The following is a 15,136-nucleotide window of genomic DNA, read 5'->3' as shown; positions in this document are numbered from 1 at the left end:
CGTGGTTTCGCCGTGTCGGTTTCACACGTACTATCCTATTTTAAGGTAAAATTTGTGGATCGTTCCTATTCTAGGCCGATATTTACGAATTGGTCCTATATTTTTTATTTGGTCCCTAAATTTGTAAATTTTTTTTTGAGAGATAGGTAGTATGTTACCCCGTTTCATTTACTTTATTTAGAAACAAACTTAGCTAGAAATGTGAATCAACTAAGATTCAAACTTGGAATCTCAGGTACCAACAACCAATATCTTTGGTACTTGTGCTAGGGAAGGTCGATCCTAAATTTTTAAAATATTAAAATTTAGTTTCTGGTTATAATTGAAAAAAAAAAAAAAGCTTTCTAATAACATGATACATTTGTGGAAAGAAAATTTAATTAGTTTAGTTTATTTAAAGCACTATTAAGTGTTAGATTTTTTTTATGATAAAAGATAATAAGAAATATACCAAAAAAGAGAATTTCAATTGTAAATATTAACTCTGTTTTTTTTTTGTTGAAAATACGAGCAATTAGTTGAAATATTTGGAAATAATGCATTTTGACGACAATCCATAAAATTACTGTATATAAATTTAAGAAATAATTTTATAACAAATTCCAAATGAAAATGATTAATACTACTATTTTATGCAAAAGGATAGTTGTGATATTTACCAATATCTTAGTATATATCTCAACCAATTGCTGCGATACCCAAATATCTCAACCAATTGCTGCGATACCCAAAATATAATATTCGTAAATTAGTGATATGCTGACATTTGCAATATAGCAGTTTCAGGGCTATTTCATTCATGCAGTACAAAAATATTATATACATATATTTGCGAATACATCAATCATTTATAAAAACAACATTCCACGTGACCAAAATATTTTCAAATATTGCCTAACAAAGAAAAGTGCTATGTGTGTAAAATTTCAAGATTAAATAACAATATTGGGATTGCATAGTGACTGTTTATAAATTTTACCCGAGATTCTATCTCGAGGGGCATCAAAAGCCGGCACAGATACCGTGATTGTATAAAAGTCGACACGGAATTCAAAACTTCATAGGTGAACTCAGCAAACCATCTCTCCCATTAATCCACATTATACAAATTTTGAGTCTGGCCATCTAAAGCTTAACAAAAGAATTGAACCTTGCAAACAATTTTAGATAAAATGTATGGATAGTGCATGTGCTATTCCGATATTGCGACTTAGGAATTTTCTTTTACTTTACTCTTTGAGACTTGCATATATTGCACACTAGCAAAGAACCCGCACTTCGCCACGGGAATTTTTTATTGTTGTTATACATTAAAAAACAATGAGAAGAGAATAAAATAAAAGGCTTAAATAAATTAGATAGCCAAACATTGGAACATAGTGCAATTGTAAATAAGTTGCTTTATTTAGATAAAGAGCATAAAGTCAAAAGTTTAAACAAATTAGATACTTAAAAGCCTAAACCCTAAGCTGGATCATAATGCAATTAGAAATAAGTTGCTTTATTTAGGTGAAGGATACAATTCTTCATTATTTGTTCTCACTTGACTCGGCTCTTTCACCACATATATATATACATATTAGTGTGCTAACCCGCGCGATGCGGCAGGTAAATATTATTATAGCTAACTTTAAGATTTAGGGATTAAAACGGCCAAACAATAGATATAAGTGAACTAATTTAAAAAAGTACCAAAAGAAGTATGAAAAAAAAAATATACCAGTAGCTGGTTATACAAAGCCATTTTTCACTCATTTCTACTCCCTTCTTTCCATTAAACTGATTCTGACACGGCTTCAAAAAAATGAATAAATAAGTAAATAATCAGATTTTAGGAATGATTGGAGAATCGTGAGTTCAATGATTAGCATAAATAGATAAATAAAACTATTGATATTTTATGGAATATCTAGAATAATATTATCGGAAGTTGATATATAAGACAAAGAAGAGGAAATAAAGAATCATATCCAAGTGAGCACGGCAGCATGATCTTCAATCTTCAATATGCTCGGCATCTAATCCAGTCAACCATGATCCAAGTGAAACATCCGGAATAGAGTACATTTGCTGCATAGAAAAATTGATGAATGATCTATTATATAGCCAACAAAAGATAATGGAATGACTGTAAAACAATTATTCGGATTCAATGAATATAGAAATCCGATGCAGCGGAAGATCGGAGAAGCAGAGAAGACAATAAATCAGAACCTTTTTTTGGCAAGAGAAGAAAACATGAACGATGCGCCGCAATCCGAAACTATAAGGACGGAAGAAGGATCGAACCCAGTTGGAGCAACAACTCTAGGACGGCGAACCGAGGTTTAGGGATGCGTGAACTTGTTTGATCAATGAGAAAATAGACTTATTCAATGGAAAAAAATTAGTGGCCGGTTTATCTTCCCATAAGTGAATTGAAAATAAATGAATAGGTAAAAACTAATAGGTGGAAGAAAGCGGGCCTTAATCAACATTAAAGGAGACCCACGGTTCAATGTAAAATTGGAAAGATCAATAGATTCATCATAGGAAAAAGAGAAGAAATAATGACAGGTGAGGCCCATGTTCCTTTAATTTAGGGAATTATTAAACCGGTTGAATGTAAAGTGGGAAGATCAACCGGTGAAGGTTCTAAAAGAAAGCGGGCCCAATCAACATTAAAGGGGACCCGCGGTTCAATGTAAAATCGGGAAGATCAATGAATTCATCAAAGAAAAAAGAGAAGAAACAATGACAGGTAGGGCCCACATTCCTTTAATTTAGGGAAATATTAAACCGGTTTAATATAAAGCAGGACGATCAACTGGCAATGAGTTAGAAATAATGACAGGTGGGTCCCACAGTTTTCTAATTGAAGGAAATGATGCCACGTGGATAAAATAATGGGGTTTAATATATACTAGTGTAGTAACCCGCGCGTTGCAGCGGATAGACACTGATAAAGTAAAATTGATATCTAACTATTGTATCAAAAACTTGTTATTATTTTGAAAACCAAAATAGTGCAAACGAATTAGCTTCCAACAAAAGTCTAAATATACTTATCCACTGAAGTCGATTAGTAATAAAATGCTTAAAGCAAAAAAGCGTGCTAATATACTAAGTTGAATAGTAACAAAATTTATACTATTTGAAAGGAGAAGAAAATTTAGATAAGAAAATACAATAAAAAATAATATCCAACAAATCAAGGGAATCCAAGATTTAAATTTTCTTATATAAATTATATACTTATTCCTTCAAAAAAACGGAGACCTTTTTAGATCATTATATAAATCTAATTTTGTAAACATCCTTACATAATCAGTATTAATAGAGAATTGATATGAAATATGTTTTTGCTCAAAACTCCCTATATAATTGGACTTAGAAAAAAGCCTGAAAAGACTTGTGTAATTTTTCAGAAACCAAAGGGTCAAATGGTCCCCTGGCCTCTTAATGGTTCCCTCCCTATATGAATGAATGATTGTATTAGATAAAGAAAAAAAAAATTTTCAGCCGAATGCATATACAACATGCCAATTTTATAGGAGAAACATATGCCAAATTCAAATTGTGATGTTCTATTTGAAAATTTTGCAAAAGATGGTAACACTACAACGGTTAGAATATACACTTGGGTTATGAAAAGAGAGCTTATCATGGTAATGACTCAAAGAGGACAAACAAATAAATAAAAATAAAAAACAAAAATGTTATGGCATGTTGTATTTAGAGAAAGTAAAAAATAGTCAGTGATAAACACAATATACAACTTAAAAGTCTTAGATAACAAAAGATGCACTAAAATTTAATGAGCTTTTATGGCACTATGTGTTATATCACAACAAGGAAAAAGGAGGGAAAAAAAAATTCTTGAATTAGGTTAGAACTTGGTTCTTTCTTGGGTTAGCACTACAGATCATGCAACATATGCCTAAAAAAAACAATCGTCATCAATATTCAAATAGCAGAAATACAAATAATAAACTTAAAAGGCTAAATTTAGCAATTGGAATTTCAAGAATAACATAGAAGTATAAAGTCAATTACATTAAAGTGAATGTAGGGGCACCAGATCAAACCGAATCATGAAGAGCGGTGGTATGATTTTGAGAACCAGCATTGGTCAAGGGGCGCTACGCAACTGCAGCCATTGCCCTTTGTTCTGCCAACAACTTGCTAAACCAAATACTTTCAATATACAAAGAGAATAATCTATTCAATTCAAATTACCATTTATATTTCCCAATTTTTTGTTAACAGATCATAAAGGGACAAAAGAGTTATGCTACTATGCCTCCAAAAAGCAACATTTAATCACAATAAAAGGAAAGCTCCCCAACACTATTTGAACAAATATAAATCACAGAAAGCTGTAAAATTTATAAAAATTCAACTTTACAAATACAACATCACGTAAGAAAATATTAGCACGAAGTTGTTAAGGAGTGCTAGCAGAAAGAAAAGATTTCATTACCATACACTCAAACTATTCACAAAGCATCTTAAATCCAGGTAGATGCTTCACCATAATAAACAAATTACAGTTTGATACCCCAGGTCCGCATGTACGTCAAAAATTATCCTGGCTTCTCTTCAAGAAGCGATTGAATAATTGAGACCTAAATAACTGCATAGTATAAGCATATAGGTGTAAAATCAATGCACAGAAACGTGCTATATAGTTCATATAAATTCTATACAACTTTTCCTGATGAATTATTGGCAATTTAGATATCTTCAAGAAACGACTGAACAATTGAGGCCTAACTAACTGTATAGTATAAACATATAGGTGTAAAATCAATACATAGACATGTGATATAGTTCACGTAATCTCTATGTAACTTTCACTAATGAATTATTGGCAATTTGGATCTCAATTATTAACTTATGCTTCTACTTATTCAACATTCCTACGTCTAGGGTATCTTAGCTTCTAGGTACTTTTTTTGCCCTTGACCACTTAGTGTTTGGTAGCTTCTCGTCTCTGATTCCCTCGACCGTCTCCCTCTTTCTCGTTGTCGTCATCATCGTTAGCATCCAATCCAACCGAACCATAATTTTGATTTGCTTGAAAGAAAGTTATAGAATATTGTGCGATAGGTGATAAGTAGGTTTAATAAAAGGAAGAATTTTGAATAGGTTTTTTTGTATATACTATGGATACACATGATACTCCTCGGGATCAAATTAGTCATCATTCTACCAATTGACTCAATTCCAAGAGTCATTATAGCGACATCCAGGAAAAGAATATTTGTTAGATGTTAAAATCAAAATGGTAAAAAATAAATTCAGAGAAATAATTAATGCAAGAAAAGAAAAAGAAAAAGCATATCGAAATTTATGTGGTTTGGTCACCGGCCTACGTCTATGGGCGAAGATTGAGCAAAAACTTTTATTAATGCTTAAGGCAGAGTACAAAGATAGTCTCTTCGTAAAAAATGAAGCACCAAATACACGCAACGTGTGCCAAAAAGAAACCCAAAAATTACGCCTGTATGGAAGAACTGCAAAAAAGATGCCCGACTCACTCTCTCTCTCTCTCTCTCTCTTTGCGCAATGCGCACCGCGCTGCCACTGCAACTTGATCACCAACCGTGTACGGACGCCAACAAAAGCAGCTGGCTTTAATTTTAGTTTGGCCTTTAAATTAGAGCTCCGGCCTCATTAATGTAGCCGTAACATGATATATATATATATAGTATATGACTCCAAATTAGTTACTAATTAGACTCATAGTCCAATTGCACTTTTATTCATATTTTACATATTTTAAATAATTTTAAATATGCCCGACTCACTCTCTCTCTCTCTCTCTCCCTCTCTCTTTGCGCAATGCGCACTGCGCTGCCACTGCAACTTGATCACCAACCGTGTACGAACACCAACAAAAGCAGCTGGCTTTAATTTTAGTTTGGCCTTTAAATTAGAGCTCCGGCCTCATTAATGTAGCCGTAACATGATATATATAGTATATGACTCCAAATTAGTTACTAATTAGACTCATAGTCCAATTGCACTTTTATTCATACTAGTGTTGGCCCGCGCTTCGCGGCGGGAAATTTATGCAATTTATTTAAACTTTAAACTTTTTAGCGTCCTTTTGTTTAAATCCTAAAATTTGAACTTAACATTTTGAACATTTAAATTTTAAAAAATACATTTTATCTTAATTCAATTTGTATATTTTGAATATATGATTTTAAATAGAGTTTTGTTGATTCCTAATCTTTCTAATTCTAACTTTTATATGCATCAAATAACTCGCTGTAATTTTAATTTTTTAGGAATTCAGCTAGGTAATTTGACATTTCATGATATATTTAAGGTTGCCCTTTTATTATATGTATTGATTTAATAAATTAATATATATAATTTTTAAAATTTTAAACTTTATAATTTGAATATAAAAGTTAAAATCTATAATTTAGAAACTAAATTTTAAAATTTAAAACATACAAATTTTAAAATTTAGTTTTAGTAATTAAGAAAAAATATACAATTTTAAATTTTAAGTTTTAAATTTTAAATTTTAAATTTTAATATTTTACATATTAAATTATAAATTGAATTTAAAAAATTCAATTGTTAAATTTTAAATGGTAAAATTTCAATTTCAAATGTTAAAATTTAAAATTTAAGCTTCGACACCCACGCCTTCGCCCGGCCGCGTCCGTTCGCCTGCTCGCACGATTCGCGCCTGTGCCACTCGCGCCCGCACCCGCTCGCAGGCGTTCGCTCGCCCGCCCGACCGCTGAAGAGGCCTGCCATACTCAGTCAGGATCCCCTATTCAAAGGATATATATAAATGTTTAAAAGAAAGCCAAATAAGCTACATTCAAAATAAAAAATTTAAATTTAAAATTAATTTAATTTTTGTATGCGACCCACAACACTTAGGGCTGGCATCCGCGCCGGTCGCACCTGCGTTTAAAATTATTTTAATGTTTTGTAGGCCACCCACAACACGCGGGCTCGCATCCGCGCCAGTTTGCCCCCCCGCACCCGCGGCCGCACCCGCTCAAGCGCGCCCGCTCGCACACGCGCACGCACCCGCTCGCCCACGTGTGTCCGCTCGTGCCAGCGCAAAAAAATAAATTTTAAACATAAATTTAAATTTAACCCACTCGCGCCTGCACACGCACCCGCTCGCCCACACGTGTCTGCTCGCGCCTGTGAAAAAATTTTAAATTTAAATTAAATTGCATTCTCTGCCACAGCTATAAGTCGAAAAAATAAAAAGGGAAAAAAAGAGGAAATTTAGATTTTCATTGACTAAAGTATTTGATTGAAAAATGTAGCGATAACCAAGTAGCAATATCGGCATAGTACAGGGACCACTCAGGCAATTTTACCACCCTCTAAAGAACTATAAGCAACAAAATCAACTGCACTCATGCACATTTCACCAAACATCTTCCGCGCACAACACACTAACCGAAGAAGACGAAGAAGATAACAAGGACGGCGCTACTGGAAATCGTAGAATGGAGAAAGTTTACATTTTTATGGGCTAAAAGTGTTCAAACGAGAAGTATAGGGACTATTCGTGCAATTTTTCTCTCTAAACAGCTATGACCAACAAAAGCAGCTCCATTGATGCATTTCATCAAACAGTTTGCGTGCACATAAACATAACACACTAACCTGACGACGATGACACTATACGACGTCGTAGTAGTCCCTGGCCAACCTGATACAATCCAACCAGTGGAGCACCTCCGAGTTGGGATCCTTCTCCACGACCACGTCCGCGACGGTGATCGGCACACCCCTCTATAAACCCGAGCCCCTCGGGCGCCGCCGCACCGACGACGCCCGAGGCGCACGGCGTCGACGAACTCCGCGCGGCCTCCGCCGCGAGGCGACGTCGAGGGCGGCGCCGCAACGTCGAGGCCGAGAAGGAACGGTGAGTGTTAGGAAAAGAAAAAAGGAAAAAAAAAGAAAATAAAAAAAAGAGAGACAAGGAGTGGGACGCACAGGGAAAAGAACTGGGCCCCGCACTGGCCCACCGCTCCGTCTGCTCCCCGCACTCCCGAGCCGCCCGCTCCCCGCACTTCGCTCAGAGCCGCGCTCGCGCCTGCCTGCCCCAGCCAGCGCCACGTGGCCCACGACCGCGCGCGCCCGCCTGCCCACGCCGCGCTCGGCCGCGGCGCCCAGCCCCCGCCCCCGCGACCTTGCAGCCCTCGGAAGAGGGGGAGAGAAAAGGGGAGGAGAGAGAGAGCCGGAGGGGGAGGGGAGGGGGAGGGGTGGAGAGAGATCCGTGTTGGGAGGGGTTGTGGGAGAGGGAGAGAGGGGGAGAAGAGAGAGAGAGACAGAGCCGGGGGGCGCCCTGCCATGTGGGCGACCCACCCGGCGCGGGCGCGTGCGCGAGAGCGAGAGAGAGAGAGAGGTGGAGCGGAGGGTGGGGAGAGAGAGAGGGGAAGAGAGAGAGAGAGAGAGAGAGAGAGAGCTGGAGGGGAGGGGCCACGTGGCCACAGTAGAGTGGGAAGGAGCCGGGGAGGGAGGAGAAGAGAGAGAGAGAGAGAGCCGAGGGGGGGCCTGCCATGTGCGCGGGTCCCCTCTCGCGGGGGCACGGGAGCAGAGAGAGAGAGAGAGAGAGAGAGGAAAGAGAAAGAGAGAGAGAGAGCCGGGGGGGGTGCGCGGTCCCCTCTCGCGGGGGCACGCGAGCAGAGAGAGAGAGAGAGAGAGTGAGAGAGCCCAGCGAAGGAAGCGAGAGAACTGAGCAGGGAAGGGGTCACTGTGGAGACGACGCGTGGCGGGTTTAGGGTTCGCCTTTTATTATATGTATTGATTATATATATTTTAAATAATTTTAAATTCTATCTTATACTAATGAGATTAGGATTCAACTTTAATTTAGATAACTATAAATTTAAATCAAAATATAACATAAGATACTAATATCTGCACATTTGTTAAACTAACCGGCACCATCCAAACTCCTCTAAGGCAAAAAAAAAAAAAAAAAAAAAAAAAAAAAAAAACTGAGGAATCTACAAAACTCAATAAGGAATTCATAGATAATTAAGGTTGTTATTCTAAGCTGGGAGAGGATCATTGGTTGTTTCCTCTATATTATACCAATAGCTACTTACTGCATTAGCTGGTAGCAGTTGCAGATCCCTTCCTACAAACAACAAAACACAAAAAAAAGAAACTTTTGTTTTTAAGGTATTGTTTAAATGCCCGTATATTTTGATTCGTGGATCTCTTTTATTTACTTAAGAGCAATGTAATATGAATAGATGCATACAACAGAATAACATATACATTCTCTAAGTCATTTTTTTGAAAATAAGATATCGCAGAGGTGAAATGCATTATTCTACAAAATTATAACTGTATTAATGTTCATATCTCCAAAAATAAAGGCTTTCCTTTTGTTCTTCGGAATATTTGAATGCGAAATTTAAGTTCTTGTTTACCTCTGTAAGTCCAACACACCATGTAACAACTATCCCAGGATTAATAAATGCTACAGCTGGTGTCTCATCAGTAGCACATATTATGGTAGCTGCAACCAGGGGTGATGGGCAATGATCTAAGAACTCCATATCTGCATTATATTTCTCAATTTTATTCCACCACACTACAAGAAGAACGTGTTTTGGCAGCGACTTTTTTGTGGCGACAAGTAATGTCGCCACCTATGTAGAAGATATGGTGGCGACAAACAAATGTCGCCGCCAATACGTAAACAATGGTGGCGACAAATAAATGTCGCCGCCAATACGTAAACAATGGTGGCGACAAATAAATGTCACCGCCAATACGTAAACAATGGTGGCGACAAGTAAATGTCGCCGCCAATACATAAACAATGGTGGCCACTTGATGCTAAGTAAAGGTATAAATTTGTTTCGTATATTCGAATGAATAGTTGTAACTAATCAGTATATTTACATTACCTTGGATTTTAGCAAAAATAACTTGCATCGCACACGAAATCAGATATTTCGTACCTTTTTGGATGAGTCGACCTTATATGTGAAGAAATCGAGAAAGGTAAATGATGTCACGGATCAAAGCCTCCAATTTAGTGTATTGCCAAACTAACAAATGAAAATATTTCAAATCAAAATAAACAAATAGTGTGCGGGTGTCAATCATGAAAAAATAAAATAAAATTGGAGGATCCATTTTGAAATGGCATATAGTTGGGGTTTCTCCATATTAAGGAAGCAAGAAAAGGGATTCCAAAAGAATAACATATTTTCTCTATAATTTTATCTATTTCACTAAAAAATTCAGATTTCTATTTAACCAAAATGAATTTTCTTAAGTGCACCCAACTCACCGTGAACTCCTAGAAAAATCCTATAAAATGAGGGGTTCTCCAGAATAAGGCAGTAAGAACAGGAACTGCAAAATAAAATTATAGGCAAAATGTTAGAATTTAACCCAATAATTGAACGGGAATGAATCCACAATCTGTCTCAAAACTAAGAGGCCTTTAGAACCAGTTTTAATATCATGTTACCTAAAAACTTGATATGATAGGAAACAGCGCACGAAGAGTTTTTAACAGGGCTCGCCTATCAAAATCGACCCCCCTCATTACTAAATCCAATAAATTAACACTCCAACTGAATGGAGAGCAAATTGTCTTTCGTTTGGATTGAAATTTGAAATAGAGAAATGAAGAAAGAACAGACAGAAAATGGCTTTCTATGAGGATCAATTTTTTTTCTCTAAATCTAAACAGGGGAAACTTTTTTGCTTTTCCTTCTTTTTCAATCATATTTTCTCTAGTCAAATGAAGAATAAAAATCACATCTTTATCACCACCACCATGTGAGCACAACAGCAACAACAACAACAACAGAGCAATATATATATATATATATATATACTACTACCTATATTTATACTATATACATAATACTATGATATACAAACAGTAGAATCAAATCATATTACAAAAAAGAAGGAAACAAAAAAAAATTACTTTCTCAAGTGGATGAGAGGGACCGGAGGAGGGGATTTTTGCGGAGGGGCCGAATGGGAAGCACGGAGAGCAGGTGAAGAAGAGCGTAGTGCTGCGGGTTGGAAATATATATATAGTAATATGTAACGACCCAGCCCACTAGCAACATAACTCGTTGGGCCAATCACCGGCCAAAATGCTTAAGCCCAGTTATTATTACAGTGTCAGTCTCTTATAAACCAATGCCAACCCCTTTCACATCCCGATGATGCGGACAATAGTGGGGATGTCCACAGACTCCCCCCGTTAAGGCCTGACTCATCGGTCAGGTCCAATCACATATACAGCCAAGATCACCAGGCGATGTAGACTCGTCTCGCTAGCCGTCATCTCCGACCCTGCTCAGCCGAGATCGCCACACATGTCCAGCTGGTGAACCGGATCTGATAACCAAATAACGCCCAGCCCACCAGACAATAACCAAAACAAAACAACCACCAAAACCCGACCAAAAAGAAAAAACACAAACCCACGAAGCCAGTAGCAAGCAATAACTCGTTGGGCATAATCCCGCAAAATGCTTAAGCCAGTTATTTTAACTAGTATCAAGTCTATAAACCCAATGACAACCCCCACAGCCAAGATCACCAGGCGATGTGAGACTCGTCGTCGCTAGCCCCATCATCCAGACCACTGGCTCAGCCGAAGCTTCCACACATGTCAGCTGGTTGAACGCTCTGATACAAATGTAACGGACCAGCCCACTAGCAACATAACTCGTTGGCCCAATCACCCGCTCCAAAATGCTTAAGCCAGTTATTATTATAGTGTCTAGTCTTATAAACCCAATGACAAATACCTTTCCTATCGATTTGGGACTATTGGCGGTGTCCAATTATATATATATATATTTACTTATATATATAATTATATATATATAATATATATATATATATATATATATATATCCACAAAATCATCTATCTAAACTAAAAAAATCTAGATTTTCATTAACGAAATTGTATTTTGAGGAAAACCCAACTCACCTTAAACTTCTGAAAAATCCTGTAAAATCGGTAAAGGTACATGAAAAAATAGAAAGAAAGAAATTAAAAAAAAAAGATTAAGAACCTCTCCCACTTAATGTTGATCTCCAAAAGGGTGAGGTCTGCAGCCACCACTGTCGTCGCCTCGATCTCCACCGCCCTCGCCTCCACCATTGTCGCCCCTCAGTTTTCAAATCTTGTAAAATGGGTAAAAGTAGATGAAAAAAATATAAAAAAGAAAGAGAAAAAAGGAAAAATAGAACATCTCCACTACTTGATGTTGATCTCCAAGAGCGCGATCTTTACAACCGCTGCGCCGTCGCCTCATATCGCAGCCACCGCTGCCGCCTTGGTCTCCAATGCCATCGCGTTCATCGCTTCCGCCATCGCTACGACCACACCACCGAAGCGTCTTGTACGGGTTTTGCAAAAACTCCACAAAGAATGAGATAAGGTAGAGCCGTGGGCAGTTGGGGGGGACGAACGGAAGAGAGAGGATAGGTGATGCCCCACCAAATTGTGGAGGTGAAAAAAAAGGGCTGTGAGTAGGGAGAGCAAACAGTGGAGAAAAAGAGGGGGTGGGGTGTAGGTGGTGAGGCAGAGGGAAAGGGCGTGGGGAGGCGAACGGGTGGAATCGGTGAATGAGGAAAAAAAAAAGAAAGATAGAAGAGGCGAAGGGGGGGTTGGATGGAGATTGAAGGTCAGTCTTTTACTCTCACCCTAATTAAATTCTCATTTAATTAAAAAAATAAATTTTATCAAAATATTATTTTATACGCTTAAGAGGAAAAGCGGGCCCCCCTATTTTCCTAAAAGTACAGAGAGGGCTTGAAATCCACAGGGATTAATAGTAGTTATAGATAATAATAATAATATATATATATATACACACACACACACACACACACATATAGTAGGGCTACTATACTCTTATGGGTATAGAGTCCTTCGTACTCATAAGTTGTTTTTGATATTGGGGTTTTTGAATCGACGATTCACACCGTTAAACATGATCTAGAATATTTGAAACTTCTAGAAAATAAATTTCGTAATTTTTCAAAATCATTATAAAGTCCATCAAGCGGCTATAAAATGAACGGTTAAAATCGAACGACATCCTAAAAATATATGACCGGATCCTTCAATTTAAGATCGGAGTTATTGATCTTTATTTAGATAGTGAATAGAATTTTCCAAGCTATCCCATCCGACTCGATCTTGAGTCAATTACCAGCGAACTACCGTTCATTGTTCAGGCTCGAAGTAAAGGACGTCTCACTTGCACCTCAGCCTTAAATCTACTCGACTGTAGGTTATCCGTTGGGCGAGAAAATACCAACATACCCTTGACAATAAGTCGCTTACCGGGCGAGGAGAACTACACATTCCTGTTGAATCACTGCAGGTGAGGAGAACCGCACATACCCGCAGTTATGATTCACTTGCCGGGCAAGGAGAACCATACATACCTGTAAGTATAAACCGCTACCAAGCGAGGAGAACCACACATACTCGCAACCACCAATCCTAGGGATTCTGGAATCCACTTTTCAAGTCTCTAGAATTCATCACATACCCTATGTTGTCAACTTTTCTAGGTTCATATCGTTCATGTCCTAGTGGTCATCCTATCCACTATGTTCCATAACCTAGGTTCTACAACACTTCAATACCACTATACTATGGTTCATAACCTAGGTTCAACAACTCTAGGTTCATGTCCAACCTATGTTCAATGATACTAGGTTCATGTCCAACCTATGTTTTGTATCCTAGTTGTCCACACCTAGGATTCATGACATCTAGTCCTTGTTTCCAATTGTCGAGTTCTCTAATCTTTCTAGAGTTCATCGATCTATGTTTACTAACCACATATATATATATATATATATATATATATATATATATATATATATATATATATATATATATATATATATATATATATATATCTCCTATATGTTCCACATGCCTATGTTCTTATCCAGTAATAGATTATTTACCCTAAGTAGTATACCTTCTGTCTACTCATTTAACCAATTAATCTATCATTACATGCATGCATCAATAAACAAAATCATACTTCACTTTGGTATGGAAGCGACCTAGTCACTTCGGTGAAGCACAATCCACCTTTGAAGTCTCCTAATTGCTTGTAAACACTTGCAATTAGGCCAATCTCTAGGATCTCTAAGCTTGCTCCCAAGCTTTCCTTGCCCTATACAAAAGATCCTTTGTTGCCATTTTCAAATCACTAAATGATCTTTCCTCTTGAAATTAAGTGGCCTCACATGATTTCCTAATCCACAATTAGGGTTCTAAAGGGTTAGAATATTTTTAGAACCCTCCACCAAGAAATCCCTCTGTTACGACATATTTAGTATCTCATACTATATAAGGATACTATATATTACGACATATTTAGAGTAGAATTATATGATATGAGATACTTAGTTATATTGTTACTATATTAGACATTGTTACTATATTAGACTCATCTCTTGTACTATATAACATTATCAATAGAATCCATGAGGGCATGCTTTTTGCCTTTCTTTCATAGTGTCAGAGCAGGAACCCTAATTTGGGAATATCGATCCATAGCCACTATCCACCACAAGTCTCACCTTCTTTTATAGGTGCCTTTTTCTTTTAGTATTCTATCTCCCTTTATCCTTGGATTTTTATCTCCCTGGTACTGCTACAGTACCGGCGCTTCAGTACTAGCGCTACAGTGGTTCTGCTACAGTGATTTTCAGCCTTTTGGAGTTTCTTCTTATATCATTGGTGCTGCTTGTTGGTGTCGCCTGGTTGATCTCAAGTACTGCCGGTTCATCTCGGGTTCAACTCTGACTCCTTTTCATCTTTCCTCTGGATCTGTGAGTACTTGTCTATTTTTTGAATTTGTCTCTCTCGTGGTGGATCTCTTTTTTTTTTCTTCTTGGTGATAACATGTCTTCCTCTTGAAACCTGCCAGTAATTAACATCAAAACTCTCATACTACTTGAACTCACGGATTACACATATCTGGTGTGGAAATAAATTTTTCTTAATGTTTTGGAGAGTTTTGATGTTACATCGCATGTAGACGGAACATATACTATACCGCCTCAAACTATTGAAACTGATGATAAGAAAACAAGTGCAAACCCCGAATATCAAAAATGGA

At 37.3% G+C, this 15,136-nt stretch overlaps 1 protein-coding gene across 12 annotated transcripts; it reads right to left on the bottom strand.

The window, feature by feature from the left end:
• LOC109728434 (cyclin-D1-1-like) lies at window positions 1,777–12,692 on the bottom strand. 12 transcript variants are annotated; one of them, XR_002220973.1, is made up of 8 exons: window positions 12,242–12,671; window positions 12,053–12,155; window positions 10,943–10,991; window positions 10,292–10,356; window positions 9,903–9,974; window positions 9,420–9,550; window positions 4,036–4,607; window positions 1,777–2,070 (listed from the first exon to the last, which is right to left on the bottom strand). XR_002220973.1 is itself a non-coding variant. In XM_020258834.1 (8 exons), the coding sequence occupies exons 1-7, from the start codon at window positions 12,293–12,295 to the stop codon at window positions 6,928–6,930; spliced, it is 711 nt and encodes a 236-aa protein (XP_020114423.1). In that variant the 5' UTR covers window positions 12,296–12,672; the 3' UTR covers window positions 6,691–6,778; window positions 6,916–6,927. The 12 variants fall into 12 exon arrangements, 8 of the variants coding, with proteins under 8 accessions (XP_020114423.1, XP_020114429.1, XP_020114424.1 ...); XR_002220971.1 differs by having other exon boundaries at window positions 1,778–2,070; window positions 4,036–4,615; XR_002220972.1 differs by having other exon boundaries at window positions 1,779–2,070; window positions 4,068–4,615.

This window comes from Ananas comosus, linkage group 23, assembly GCF_001540865.1.
Source record: "Ananas comosus cultivar F153 linkage group 23, ASM154086v1, whole genome shotgun sequence".
NCBI lineage: Eukaryota > Viridiplantae > Streptophyta > Magnoliopsida > Poales > Bromeliaceae > Ananas > Ananas comosus.
This window is presented reverse-complemented; position numbering and strand designations above follow the sequence as displayed.